Below are 15,544 nucleotides of genomic sequence, written 5' to 3'. Positions count from 1 at the left end.
CCTCCCTGATCCCTGGTCACCCGGTCACTCGGTCACCCACCCGTACCTTTCATTAACCTAGTGCTGCTCAGTAACACCAGCTAGGCAGGAATCTGACAGGTCCCAGGGGAAAAGGGCTCACTCAGCTGCTGCCTCCAAGGGGTGACTCTGCTGGAATCTATGCCCGAAAGGGATTCAAATTCCTTCTTTTAGGGAGTGAACCCTTCCTAAGGCTTTTCATGTGAAGAGGAAAGTGACTGTGTTAAGATCAAAAGCATTCTGTATTTCAAAGATGTGTCCAGGCAACCATAAGCCTCTTTCTCTTCCCCTCCTTCTCTCCTTTTCTCTCCCCTTCCCTCCTCCCACCCCCCTTAGGTTCTTTCTCTTGTCATGAATACAATGAAGAAGCAAGAAGCCTACTTAAGTGCATCCTTTTTTAAAGCCTCAGCAGAGGCCACTTACTATTTCAGTGGATCCTAAAAAAGGATGTATTCATCATGACAAATCTGAGGGAAACTTGACTAACCACAGTAACAAACAGCATCTGTTAACACATAAAATCTGCCCAGATACTGTTTACTTCCCAGCATCTTGAGACCTCTGCATCAACCGGTGGAAACTGGATACAGCTTCCTGATTATAGGAATGTGCATCATTGATAGACATTTCTGGAAGAACACAGAATAATCATGAAAGCCTCTGTATATCAAAGGCCGACCACAATGTCACTGAGGTGATTTTCACTTCGATGCTGGTCCTTCTGTCAGCGCAAAGCTAAAGAGGTTCTGTGGTGGGTCACCGTTTCCTGGGATTACTTTGTAATGTTTCAGGGGTTCCTAGGGCATATTTCTTTTTTAAAAAATATTTTATTTATTATTTTTATGTGTATGAGTATACTGTCTGCATGTATGTAGGTGCGCTCATGTTATGCAATGCCCATGGAGGTCAGAAGAAGGTGTCAGATCCCCTGGAACTGGAGTTAACAAACATTTGTTAGCTGCCATATGGGTGCTGGGACTCGAACCTGGGTCCTCTGAAAGAACATCCAGTGCTCTTTACTACTGAGGCATCTCTTCAGCCCCTAAAATATATTTTTATTTATTATTTTTATTTTATATGTATGAGTGTTTTGTCTGCATGTATGTTAAGTGCACTTTGTGCATGTAATGTCTGTAGAATCCAGAAGAGGGTGTCAGAACTCCTGGAACTGGAGTTATGAACAGTTGTTAGCCACCATGTGGGCCCTGGGAACCGAACTGGGTCCTTTGGAAGAACAGCAAGTGTTCTTTTTTAAAAAATATTTTATTTTTGTTATTTTTACTTTATGTGTATAAGTGTATGGATTACAGGTGTGTAAGTGCACCCATGTATAAGGTCAGAGGAGGGCATTGGCTCCCCTGGAACTGGAGTTACAGATGGCTGTTAGGTGCCACATGGGTTCTGGGAACAGTACCCAGGTCCTCTGCAAGAGCAGCCAGTGCTCTTAACCACTGAGGCATCTCTCTAGCCCCTCAGGGCATATTTCTTGAACTGATGCTAAAACTCATTTCAGAACAGGTCATGCTATCCCACTGATGTCATGAATGGTCTCTGGAGTAGTGGTTTGCAGTGCTGCAACCATATTTGTATGTGTAAATTTGCTCCCAGATTAAAAAAACCTGCCACTTAGAGATACATTTGTCTGGCTTCTGAGTTGCCTCATTCACTCATTCATTTGCAAGCTCTTCCTATATACTGATTTCTAGACGCTACTGAAGTTATAAAAGGTTATCAAAGATTACAGGCCAGATGGAAGCCTAGGTGCTCTGAAGTGAAGAACAGAGCAGACATTTTTAAGGAACGTGATAATCATGGGGAGGTTGGGGGAGGGGTCTTCCCTCATCATGGCCATCTTCTGCTCGTTACCTTGCCCTGATGGGTTGCGATCCGAGTCTGGGTCCCAGAGCACTGCCATTCCCAGGAGAGTTCTTTCTGGCTAATGCTGGGGATATAGAAGTTGTTCTTTGAGGCACCTGGAAGAAAACCAGAATACAAAAATACACACAGTGTTTATAGGCTATTGTCTGACCCTTCTACTCCTTTTCCAAAGACTGGCCAGAAGTCAAACTCCCTGATATATGAAAGAATTATCTTTGGCTCTTCAAAGAAATACTAAATTCTGTAAAATCAAATGATGATCTACTGGCCAAAGTTAATGAGGGAGCTTCATCAACCATTGACGTCATTTGGTCTTGAAAACAAATTAAAAGACAGATTATACTGATAACTTCAACTTACTGAGTTAGGAGAAATTAACCATTCTTGTTTGGGCGAGAGTGGTAGATGTGAGAAACCTCTTTGGAGTGCCCTTACTTCACTGGAAACTGTATTAGATGGGAAGTACCCAGAGAAACCCACATTCCATTCTAGTTCATACCACAAGGAGGAAACAGATCACGAAATTAGGTGAGAAAATGGGATGTCAAGCTAGACCTTGGGGCATAAGTCATATGTTGGTGGACCCAGAGAATCTATTACTCTTTTCATTTATTTTAATTTTTTGTGTATGTGTGAGTGCCTGCATTTATGCATGTGCACCATGTGTGCATAGTGTCTGCAAAGACCAGAAGAGCGTGTTGGATTTCCTGGAGTTACAAAGACTTTTGAGCATCCCAGTGTAGGCGCTGGGAACCGAACCTGGGTCCTCTGCAAGAGCAACAAATACTCTTAACTGCTGACCCATCTTTCGAGTCCCTACTGCTCATATAATAAATATGAAGACATCTGGGTATTTTTACCTTATAATCAACTTGCTATTAGTAATTAAAATCCTAAAACCCAAATATTATGCTTTAGTGATTAATTAATAACTGCTATATAAAACAGAATTAATATGAAAATGCTGGAAAAGTCTTTAAAAAGCCTGTGTGAGCACCAGTAAGACCATGAGGCACAGCAGAAAACTATTTAATAATGCTTAGCTAGGAAAAGGCCAAAGTAGAATTCAAATATATCTCCTTTTATGAAATATACAGACACTTGCTTATGAAATCAAATATAAATGTACCACAGGAGTACATTACTTAAAAGAAGCTCATTAAGAATATTATTATAGAAAATTACTTTCAATGTGTCATTTTTATCTACTTCAAGAAAATACTTTTATTATAAGTCATTTTAACATACGGACCAGTCAAGGAAGCAAAAAAGAGTGATCAAATTGATTCTAACACCTGTGCAAACTAAACATTACTACTTCTGCTTTTTCTTTTTGTAAACATTAAGATTTTTGAAGAGCCGAATTAATGATTAAATATTAACCTAAAGTTTCCTCCCAGCTATACACACATCTGTCCATATCCCTTCAGAGGGTGGACCAACCGTTTCCACTTTCACGTCCTCGGCTCTTGTGTACAACTCATTTTACACCCGAACTTTGCTTCTGAGTAAACTTTTTTGATGGGATTTTAGATGCCACAAAAGGATCCCAACATGAAACCATCATCACTATTTCATTATCAAAATATTGGCAATCCTGCTGTACTACCCTTTGAGAAATGAAAAATATTTGTCAGTCATTTGAAACTATTTTTTAAAGTAAATAATAACATTTTTTATGGTAACTACAGGACATTCCACGGGTCACAGCTTCCTATGCTGAGCTTGGGAGAAGAGAGATTCGTGAACCAGGAAGAATTTGGTGTAAAAATATCTTCAGTATGTTTTATGGAATACAGAACATGTATTCCATAACACTGCTTGGAACAAATAATAGCTGAGTGTAGGAAAACAAGACAGAAGAACTCAAGACCATTTTAAAAAGTAGAAAAACTAATCATTTGACCTAAAAGTTTAGTCCTTAATAATTAAGGCTGGAAATATATTATGAAAGCCTAGAAAGGGCAATCGTTAGGTGGAACCAACTGAAATGTCCTGAAAGAAAGACCATTTTGTATGTATATGTGTGTGTGAATATGTGTTCATGTGTGTGCATGTGTGTGAGGGTGCATGTGTGTGTGTGTGAGTGCGTGTGTGTGCGTGTGTGTCTGTGTGTGAGTGTGTGCATGTGTGTGTCTGTGTGTGTGTCTGTGCGTGTCTGTGCGTGTGTGTGTCTGTGTGTCTGTGTGTGTGTCGTGTCTGTGTGTCATGTGTGTGTGTCTGTGCGTGTCTGTGCATGTGTTTGTGTGTGTGTGTGTGTGTGTCTGTGTGTTGTGTGTGTGTGTGTGTCTGTGCGTGCGTGTCTGTGTGTGTGTGTCTGTGTGTGTGTGTCTCCCAGAGGTCAATGGGGACCAGAGTGAAACCATGTCTTCCAGACATGAAAGGACTGCTGCACTCAGGAACTCACAGCAGCTGTGGCTGCTGCACAAGACCTGCACAAGATCAAGCCAGCCGACATTCCAGCTGGAAGAGGGAGGGGATCACCAGCCCCCAACACTAGCCAAAGAGCTATTGACAGTTGATGACTTCTAGGAAAGGGAGAGTCAGTTTTCTATAACGGTGTGGTAGGTTGACCACGCTCCAGTAGACGGCCCCACATGCATGAGTATATGGGCAGCACAAAGTGGACTTACTTGTAAAAGAGAGTGAGAGCATAAAATTGATGTGGGTGGAGGTAGATCAGAGAGGTGCTGGGGCGGGAGCAGGGATGAGTATGATCAAAATACATTATATGCATGCATTAATTTCAGAGAATTAATTAAAATAATATACCCTTTTAAAAAGTAATGAAAATGTGATCCAAAAATACCCTGTATGAGAAAAGGAAGGAAAATATAACCCTCTCTAATCACTCCAGAGGTGCAGGAGTGGGCCACAATGCCGGAAGCAAACAAAACAAGAACATAGTTCTGCTTGCTGATTTGAAAGGGCCTGGGATTTTCAAAATGTATAAAGCTGTGAAGGAAAAGGAGCTAATGTGTATTGAACTCGATTATGAGTCAAGTGCTCTCCATTCTCGCTTGCCTGTAACAGATAATGGTGCCTCATTTCCACAATTTACTCTCTAATTGCTCCTCTCCCTCTCATCGGCTCTATGAAATAGATATAATCCCCAGTTTACAAATGAAGAAAAAAATGAAATTTAAAGAGAGGTCAAGTAATTTACTGAAGAGATCCTCTAAGTGGGAGAGCTGGAGCTAAAGTAAAAATATCTCAGACTCCAGAGCCACTCTTAAGACTCCCGACACCCTGGTAATGTGATAGGGATTTTTTTCTATTAAAATTTTCCCAGAATTGAGAAAAGGCAGTGACTCTTTCTCTGAAGAAGCTCAAATTCATATCATGAGTATGCAGTGTCTTTTTCCTAAGCACCTATTTTTTTTAATTTCCATGCTTATGTCTTCAGTAAAACTGATTTTTAATAATCTCCAACTTTGCTTTCAAAAAAGCATTAAGAAGGGCTGGAGAGTTGGCTCAGCAATTAAGAACACTGGCTGCTCTTGCAGAGTACCTGGGTTCAGTTCCCAGAACCCACATGACGGCCAATAACCATTCCATATAACTCCAATTCCAGGGGACCTGGTGCCTTCTTCTGGTCTCCAGGGACATTGAACAACATGGGTACACTTACATACACTCGGGCAAAGCACTCATACACATAAAAATAAAAATAAGAAATAAAATATTAAAAATATAATAAAAAAAGAGAAATGATAAATGCCAATCAAAGATTTAGCTTGGAATTGAGGAGAGACGTTGACAAATGTGAGCAGTAAAGTGTTTTAGCAGGATTGCTCTCTCCAAACTATGAAAGGGACAGAACAGTGGTGGTCTAAACAGTGATGGTTGTGAAAACCCAGCAGCAGTAAGCCTACCTTTGGTGGAATGTCTTCTTCCTGTCGTAACCAAGAGCTTCGGTCAAACTTCTCGATGCGAGTCGGGAGAGGAGGGTTTTCCGAGGTGGGATCCGAGTTCTGGCGAGGCATCTCCACGCGGTGAGAGGTCACATTCAGAGCTTCCTGGAACCCAGACAGGCCCTTTGTGGGTTGCTCGTGCACGGACTGGGAGGCGGTCAAGGCAGGTCCCTGGGATTTTACAGCTACCAGCTGTGGGATCTAAGCACAGACACAGGGCAGCATCATTGGAAGCTGATCCGTCGAAGGAACGAAAAGTAAAAATCGGATGGCAGAGCCCAACACAGCTATGAACTGGACATGCTTCAGTGAGCAATAACAGTACTTGGAATAACCCCCATTGGCTACGATACTGCTGTTATACAAGGCTGTACAGCACATATGACTCTCCAGAACCTTCTATTTAGGCCAATATGTAGGGCTAATACAGGGATCCTAGCAACAGTTACATGGAGTAGTTCAATGGTAAAAACAAAAACTAAATTTACTGAACATTTCCTGCCAAGCAACACAATAGATTTTATAAGCTAGCATAGGCTCCTTCCTTTAAAATCCTTAGCTTTGACCTTGGAGTACTACTGTTCTTTGAAAGAAGAACTGCTCCATGTATCTTTCCTTGTGAACTCACCAAGTCCACTGTGGAGTGGAAGCATCCGTTCTCTGTATTACATACATGAGCAATGCAAGGTGCCGAGATACTAAACCACAGGCTGGATTGCACTGGACTACACTGGAACCAAGTGTTCTACCTTCATATCCCCGATGTGTAATGACTGTAGTGTAGTCCTCTTTTTTTTTTGTTTCCGTGTGTGTGTCTGTGTCTGTGTGTCTGTGTCTGTGTGTACAGGTACACATGCATATGTGGAGGTCAAAGAGCAACCTCAGCCGTTGTTCACTACATATATTTGGTCTTTTTGAGACAGGGTTTCGCTGTAGCCCCAGCTGGCCTGGAACTCACAGAGATCCACCTGCCTCTGCCTCCTGAGTGCTAGGATTAAAGGCGTGTGCCACCACACCTGGCTTCCACTTTATATTTTTAAGACAGGATCTCTTGCTTTGCCAGTTCAGCCAGACTGGCAGGCCAGTGATCCACAGGGATCCTGTCTCTACTTCCCTAGTGCTGGGATTACCAGAATGCACCAGCATGTCTGGCTTTTTTATGTGGGTTTTGGGATTTGAACTCAGGTCTTTGCATGACAAACATGCTACTAACTGAGCCATCTATTTAGCCTCTGTAGTGTGGGGGCTGACCGTCACTGAGAATATTAGCTATCTCTTGATATCAGGGCATTTCTTGTAGAGTTGTAAGTCTCACAACTGGATAGGTAATACTCTGTTCATGCAGTGACGACTTATAGGTTTTCATGTGGGCCTTTAAGGGAAATCACCAAAACCCAGGGTTGGAAACAGTGCGGCTCACACATCAGTGTTTCGTGACTCCTGAAGTCAGTCCTCCTACCTCAGGATCAGGTCTTGCTCATTATTAGAACCTGAGTCCATCCTTGGAACTGGCCTGCAGTCAGGAGATGTTGGCTGGAAAAAGAAATCTAGAGTGCTTTCTAAATTAAACTGTTAATTGAACCAGGATTGGTTTACTACCTGCTTTGCACAAGGACCCGCCAAACACTCTTTGGTCTGCACTTTCAGTTGGGAGGTTATCAATGACTGGACTAGAGCTCATAAAGTTCATACTAATGTAAAGATCATTAAATACATTCAATAACATTAAAGCAAAGCAGATTAAAAATACCCAGCACCAAACACAAAATCACTTTAAGAGAACTTCCCAAGTTCCCCTAAAAACCCAATGAAGAATTCTATCACAGAAAATCTGTGCCTCCACTTCCTAGTCACTTTCAGAATGTGAGTTTCCCCTGATGTTTCCCCTTTGATAGGGCAAAGGTACCTTATAAGGTCAAAGTACGAGTTTTGAAAGAAGAGAGGTTCTTGTAAATGTACCCTTTTGAGGGTCAGCATGAAAGAATTGTATATAGATTAAAAACAACCAAGGGGAAGATGTGCTAAGCTGCCTGCCACTGAAAAATTCATGGATCGTTCTCATTACTGCCAACTTAAAACATAAAGAAGCCTTGATTTGATCACTATTTTTTAAAGCTCCAGTTCAAACAACAGTAAATATTTCAAAGGTGAAGTCAAAATACGCTAGAGAAGCTTAACCACATCTGGATGCCTGGAAGAAATTTAAGATGCTTGCATGAGGAAGGTTACGTTACTTTTATTTTTTTATAGAATTTCCATATTCTATTTCACTTCTAATTCAATATGCATAAAATATATAAATCATGTATTATATTTAATATATATAATTTATATGTAATTATATATCATTTATATACATATAATTTAAAAGTCTTGCAGAACTACCAGAAATAATCTTTCCTAAAAGCAAAATAATCTCTCTTCAGCAAACAGCTTCACAATCTTGTTTGTTAGACTTGGAAGGGCTGCCAGCTGCCCCCCTTCCCCGCCCCCCCCGGCCCAAGTATTTTTAAGTTTTGTAACTATAACTAAAAGGATGCCTGTCCCCATCTTGAAGAAATTTTCGAGAGTCTCCAGAAGAGCCAGTTTATCAAGAAATGACTTTGTGGTTGACTTAGAGTTAAGAATAGTGAATTTTGCTTTCTTTTTTCTCTAGCATCCCAATTGAGAGGGACTTCTTATATTAACATGAATTCAACATTAAGGGTCTTCACTGTAGGTATAGAATTATGTCTGAACCCAGGTTACAATATTCTAGATTTTTTAGTAAGTTTTCTTGGGCATGAATGCCCACTGAAATAGAGGCAAGATTATACCTGGGGGTCAACAGGTCTGAGCATTGGGGGTGTCCGAGCAGGCTGAACCCCACTAATGCTGAAGGACTCCGACCTAGGGGGCAGGTTGGGGTCGGATATCCTGTTGGCAACCTTGTGAGGCATGGCAGGTGAACTCTGCCGGTTGAGTCTTGAACGTTCTTCTACCTAGAAGTCAAAGGAAGAGAGCTTCAGTGGTTACAAGTCAGCGCCTTTCCCAGTAAGGATTTTCTGTGGTCATCTGTACAACCAAGTTTGTGTCACTCTGTTCAGTTCAGAGCCTAAACTTTCCATTTCTGTTCAGCATCAAGAATTTACAAAAAGCCTGGTCTCTGTCCTCTCTGATTCCTTCCCTCCCTCCTCCCCCGCTCCCTCCTCCCTTCTTCCCTTAGAAACACTTCTAATAAACAAAGGAATGCAGGACACTTGAGGCATTGTCCTTCCATTGCCCACAATCTTGTGCTGTTTCAGTTAGCTGGGAATTCGGGCCTGCATTCCAGATCATCAGAGGGAACTGCAGTAGGCACTGAGAGTGCTGGGGCGGGGGGATGGATAGAAACTGGCTTTGGGTTGACTCATGGGACAAGGGGGAAGAGCCATATGCTCAAGGGCTGGCAGGAGGGAGCGGTGGCACGCAGGAGCTCTGCCCAGGCACGTGGGCGTCCTGGCTGCTGCTAATGACATGGCCTGTCCTACACTGACTTCCTGTATCATTTTCTTTTTCTCTTTAGGGCTCTTCCCTTTCAGTTGTCTCTCCCTGCTCCCTAAAATACACGGCTCCTCCCCATCCCTTCTGTTCCCGGCATGTACTCCACTGCCCTACTCCCCATTTCTTCCGTGCTTCACACACAGCATTCAGCCTTTCTCCTCTCCTTTTCTCCCTCCCACCCTCTCGCTTCTCAGGCCCTTTTATTTCCTTATCATGCCTTATTTTCCAGGGTCCCCCTTAGCCCAAGCACCTCCCAGGTCAGGCTCACAGAACCAGTGACTCTTTGCAGACAGGTAAGTCACTATCTGCCGGTCTGTATTTGTGGCAGCAGATGGACTGTTGCCAAGGATGACTTTAAAGAGAAAGTTAAATTAACAAGATAGCTAGACATTGAAAGACAAGATGGAAGACCTTAGTCAGCTCCAAGAGAGCTAAAATTTTGTTCTTGATTCATCTTGCCTTGTCCCATATTATATTTCTTTAGGGTTAAGTTGCTGGTTGTGCCTCCCAAACCCATAAGGCCAAACTCTCCCCACTCCAATGACCCATCAGAGTGAATTCTTAATTCACTTCTGTTGACTCAATATTCAGGTCTGTCTGCACATTTTTACATAGCGGCTAAGGGCTTTATTCATTTTGATGCCAGATTTAAAACAAAAATTCAAAAATATTTTCCTTTCTCATGCTGCCTACCCTGTTTTGAATCTTTCTATTGACACATTCAGTTTCCTATTCATAGTAAGTGTGTTTTAGCCTCAAACATTTAAACAGGCTAAGATAAGTCACAGATTAGGGAATAGTCATCCTGTCTCTATGAGGGGTAATTTGGACATCTCATCTCTCACTGTCTTTGCTGGGTATTGGCTTCCTATTGACTTTGGTTTCGAAATCCCATGTTCTAGAAATTCACCACACACCAAATAATATTAGCTACAAAAGGCCAGGAATGTAAATGAGAGTATGCATAATTTATGTGTGTGCATGTGCAAAGTATTACATCAGCAATAATTATCGGACTAGCATACTGAGCAGAAGAACAAAGCCAGCTTTTGTGACAAGACCAAAAAGGTGAAGAAGTCCCAAGGAAACAGCAACTAATAAACCAAGAGCAACATACTGCTTCCAAATGCCACACTGTTCCAGAAGATGACTGTTCTTAGACTACTGGAACTGGGTAAATATTCACCATTTTCTTATTTTCAGGGAATATTTTAATAAAGTACGCTTTATACCTAAACTCCACTGTCTAAGCCACTGATGTGTAAGTTCAGGAATACCAGAGATCAGATACACATCAGAGAGACACCTGGCTTTCTACACACCAGCAACCTGTTTGGTATGCAAACTCCGGGTGTATTGGCGGTATAGTAATGCATGTAGTTGCTTTCCACACTTAGGGACCAAATATATTCAGAGTGAGGAATATTTTTAATATTATTAATTTTAACAGTCAAATACTCTCAGCTTTAAATGCACACCAAAATGAAGCGTATTAAAAAAATAACTGTAAAGCCTAGTTCAAAGACCCCATCTTGAGCAAAGAAATACTTTAAAAAATATTTTATTATTTTTATTTTATGTGTAGGAGTATATTGCCTGCATATATGTAAGTACACGTATGTCATGCAATGCCTGTGGAGGACAGAAGAGAGTGTTGGATCCCCTGGAACTGGAGTTACAGATGGTTGTTAGCCGCCATGTGGGTGCTGGGAATCAAACCCGGGTCCTCGGCAAGAGCACCCAGTGCTCTTAACCACTGAGCCATCTCTCCAGCCCCAGAAATACTTTATGTAAGATAACAAATGATTTTGGCAATTGAAAGCAACAAGTCTTCTGTACAGCAAGTGTTCCTGACAGGGCTGTAGGTCCTAAGCTGTTGGTAGAAAAAAGCAGGGCAGGAAGTGGTTGCCGATTTTCATGGGTAACTAGTGAGTTTGATTAGCATGTGCAGAGGTTACTAACGAATTCCTGAAGCCTCCTATGTTTCCCATCAATTCACACACTAGAGTCTACCATTAGCATGGCTCAGTCTGCAAGATTCTACATTATCTGGTACAAGTGACTGATACTGAATCAATGATGTCAGGGTCAGTCCAATCTGCTGAAATTTCCTGGATAGACGTTTGGGCAAAGATACTAGAAAATCCATTGTAGCAAAGAAGCAACTGGATATACTGTTTAAAAATTTGCATTTTATTTATTTATTTGTTGTTTATTTATTTGTGTGTGTACTCACAAGTGCATGCATGTAGATAGACATAGAGGTCAGAGGACAACTCGTGGGAGTTAGCTTTCTCCTTCTACTATGTGAGTTCTGGGGATTGAACTCAGGTTGTTAGGCTTGGCAGCAAGCATCCTTACCATCTTGCTGGCCCTGACTACATTTTTTGTCTCAAGGAAACCTTGTCCTAAAGCCTTCAGGAAGATTAGGCTCAAGGTGCTTTGCCAAATGCTTTGTACCAGTTTTTCCTTTAAGTACTGGAGGAAAGCTATCAGATCAGCGCTAGAAATGGCACCTTACAGGGAGATCCTTCTGAGTACTTGATACCAGCAAAGAATTGTTTCCTGTTTGATGACAACTTATGTCCACTAACTGGTTCTTAGCAGCCATGTGGGTTCTGGGAACCAAACCTGGGTCCTCTGTAAGAGCGGCCAGCACTCTTAACCACTGAGCCATCTCTCAAGCCCTAGATATATGAACTTTTTAAAGTCTAATGAGCCAATGGAAAATAAAGAGATATCGTGGTCTTCTTCAGATTATTGTTTGTCCAATAAAACTATAGCCAGGTGACTGGTATGCACTGCAGACAGAGAGCATACATGATGGAGGATTAAAATTAAAAGACAATTTTATGCAACACTTCGGTAAGCACATCATTCTGCCTCTGCTGTATCCTGGTGCAATTAAGAAATGAAACTATTTGGGCGTTAAAGGGCAGAAAAGAATTATTATGAGACATAGACCATCACATGACATCTTAGGGTACATGAGAAAGAAAAAGAAATTTCTATCATCCAAAAGGCAAGAAATGGACACTTAAATTCTGCTGTGGTCAACATACCATTCCACTGCTTTCACAGAGCTAATTTGACTTCCATCCAAATTAAGAAATAGTGGGCAAATTTGAAAGGGATGGGCATGCTTCCTTAGTCTTTGAATGCAGAGATCTCAGGGCTCATCTTGGGCTGAAATCTGAAAATCAAAGCCCTGCCCCATCAAAGCCCAACAGAATACTCAGTAGGAGGGAAGCGTTCTGCAAGAAGCTCAAAGATCAAGCATTTCCATGTGTTCTTCTGCATCCAACTGATTCATGAGAAGGGCAGTGACAACTGCAATGAACACTTCTGCATTTTATAATGATGATGGGAAAACTCAGTGGGGCTGGTGAGGCTTCACTATCAGTAAAAGCACTTGCAGCACCAACATGAGGATCTGAGTTCAAATCCCTAGTACCATGTAAAAAGCTTAGTGTGGCCATGTGTGCCCGTAACGCCAGCACTGGGTGGGGGTGGGGGGCCTGAGACAGGAGGATTGCCACAGCTTGTTGGCTGCCAGGAGAGATGGATGGAAGAGGAATCAGCATAGGGGAGAAAAGGTAAAAAGAAAGGACAGAGGTGGAGCACAAGAGGCTGCAATGACCAGAGGATGGATAGGTGGTATCTTCCTTGGCACTTGGGGCAAAGAAAATCTTGATTCCGTATTACAGGGACACTGGCCTGGATACAGCTGCTTATTTTTCCTTGGTGAGGATGTTTTCAAATTTAGAAACTGGTAGAGGAGGCATTGGAAAAAGAAAAAGTACCTTTTAATTCTACCTCTGGAGAATTTAACACAGGTTTCCTTATTTGATGGTTAAGATACTGATAAGCTATAAACTCTGTTCAAATATAGAGTTTTGAAACAAATGTCCCTGGCCACTTTGAGCCCCCAACTTCCTCCATAGTATAAAATACATCTACATAACACTTTAGAAAATTTCCTACATTGTTCATAAAAAGTATTAAAAGATCAAGAGCATAAGGGGCCTGACACTCAGTTTTATGCCATTTTAAGAAGTGTTAAAAATGATAAATCAAACCAAGACAGATATTTTCTGTGTTATCACTCCTTTATCATCTTAATATTTTATCTTTCTTATAAAGTATAATCTCTCACTTTAAGATTTGGGAACTGGTTTCATATGCTTAAAGATGCTGGACTATGCTAACGACATACCGGAAGAGGAAGCTAAACACTAAATCACCACAGAATGGCCCTGCACGTCTGGAAGTGCATGAGGCTCCAAGAAGCACAGTGGTTCTATTTAGTTGGAAGAGAGGTGGGTTATGAAGAGGTTGCAATCTTGGAAGATGTCACCCACCACAGGTGGCCCAGACTTATGGTGGCCAGAGACCTTTACGTCTGGCATACTTGATGACGCAGATATACTGCTTGCATGCCCAACTGCTAGGGTTCTTTTAGTGCTAAGATTCTGCCTGGGAAACATAGGCAGTTGGGAGATCTAGAATACCGCCTCAATGATGTCTGCACAGATTTGTCCTCAGGAACTTCAGGGCTTCTGAGAACCTAAGAATTGTGAACTGATTTTGAGTAGAGAGGACAGGTCAGGAAATTTAATGATGAGGACAGACAGATACCAGAAAACAATGAAGTCAAGGCAGATAAGTTCAAGTCAGATCAGGCTGGGTAAAAGCTGATGGAAAGATGTGGAAACTGTACCATGCTTTCCCTGGCATATTTTTACACAAGAGAGTTAGTTCATCGATGGAAAAAAAGGGATTCTGGGATGATTTACAAGGAATTTTGGGATCTTCAGGGGTTCTATCCCTAAACTCATGTGGGAATCTGGGAAAACTGAAGGCCAGGTGGTTGTGTATGAAAAAGAGGTGATTTAGAGATGTGACACTTCTTAGAAGAGTTGAGACACTAGGAAAAACATGAGCTCATCTCTTCTGGCCTGTGGTGCATGTGAGTCTCTAATGTCCTTCATCTTAGGCCTAATGGTAAAGGAGGGGGCTTTTCACTTTGAAGATGCTGGGAGAGGACACACAAATGATGTTAGAGCCTCACTCCTGAATTGGGCTTACATTCTTGAGAATGAGATCTCAGATGCTCTCACTTTTTTTTTTTTTTTGGTCTTTTTGAGACAGGGTCTCCCTGTAGCCTCATCTGGCTTAGAACTCGCTATGTAGACCAGGCTGGCCTTGAACTCACAAAGATCTGCCTGCCTTTGCTTCCCAAGAGCTGGGATTAAAGGCGTGTGCTACCACACCTGGTTTATCTCACTTTAATCCTTACAGCTTCCTGAGGCTTCAGTTGTCTTCCAAACCAGAAATAATGGGACAAGCAGGTGCATCTTCTTCCCCACCTGAGTGATGCTCAGACAGGAGTCTTGATCTACAGTTGTCAACTGCTGTGGATGGTAATGGCATTATCTTTGTGGAGGCCAGCTTTTTAGCATTCTGAACAGCTGTGTGGGCAAGAGATATGTGTCTGGCTTAGCTGAGGATTTCAACCCAATGTGGCTAGGAAACGGCTAAGCAGTAGAGGAAGACAGTGCATCTCTGCCAGCCAGGAAGCAACCCAGCTGGTGTTTAACACAGTTAACACTGTGCTTCTGCTTAGTTGAAAGAGAGGTGGATTATTAAGGGATTATGATTTTTAATCTTGATTGTCAACTTGGTGGGATTTAGAATCACCATGGAAACAAATCTCTGGGTGTATCTGTACAGGATTATCTAAATTAAGGTAACTGAGTTGGGAAGCCCTAACCCACATGTGGAGGGTATAATTCCATGGGCCGGGGTTCCAGACTGAATGAAAGGAGAAAGCGAGCTGGGCACAGGCATTCATCTCTCTACTTCTTGCATGTGAACACAAATCTGCCTCCTGCTCTTATTGCCCCATGTCATCCCTGCTGTGATGGGCTGTGAGCCACAGTAAACACTTCCTGCCTTAGGGTGCCTTTGACAGGTGTTTTGTCACAGCAACGAGACCAGGGACTAATAGAGGGGTCAATACTGTGTCTTGGAGGAGAATCACAAAACGGATCATTGATCTCAGAAAAACAGGCAGCAGTTCTAGACAGAGGCAAATACAGACCATGTTTATAGACTTAAAGGAAAGTGATTGAAAATGTTCCTTACCTCAAATCAAGATTATTTTCTCTATAGACTTTTTTTTTTTTTTGTCTTTTTGAGACAGGGTCTCT

General features: G+C 42.0%; 1 protein-coding gene across 6 annotated transcripts in view; it reads right to left on the bottom strand.

Moving 5' to 3' along the window:
• Positions 1-15,544, bottom strand: part of Tnik (TRAF2 and NCK interacting kinase) — a 448,219-nt gene that overhangs the window by 65,511 nt on the left and 367,164 nt on the right. For all 6 annotated transcript variants that reach the window (XM_008830100.3, XM_017797395.1, XM_008830101.2 and 3 more), the window contains 3 exons: positions 8,627-8,791; positions 5,772-6,011; positions 1,885-1,991 (listed from right to left, as the gene is read on the bottom strand). In XM_008830100.3, the coding sequence (XP_008828322.1) occupies positions 1,885-1,991; positions 5,772-6,011; positions 8,627-8,791 (512 nt within the window). The remainder of the gene's footprint in view (positions 1-1,884; positions 1,992-5,771; positions 6,012-8,626; positions 8,792-15,544) is intronic.

This window comes from Nannospalax galili, unplaced genomic scaffold (genome assembly GCF_000622305.1).
Source record: "Nannospalax galili isolate Female #2095 unplaced genomic scaffold, S.galili_v1.0 scaffold33, whole genome shotgun sequence".
Lineage (NCBI taxonomy): Eukaryota > Metazoa > Chordata > Mammalia > Rodentia > Spalacidae > Nannospalax > Nannospalax galili.
Note: the sequence above shows the minus strand (reverse complement) of the source record. Positions and strands in the feature narration are given on the sequence as shown.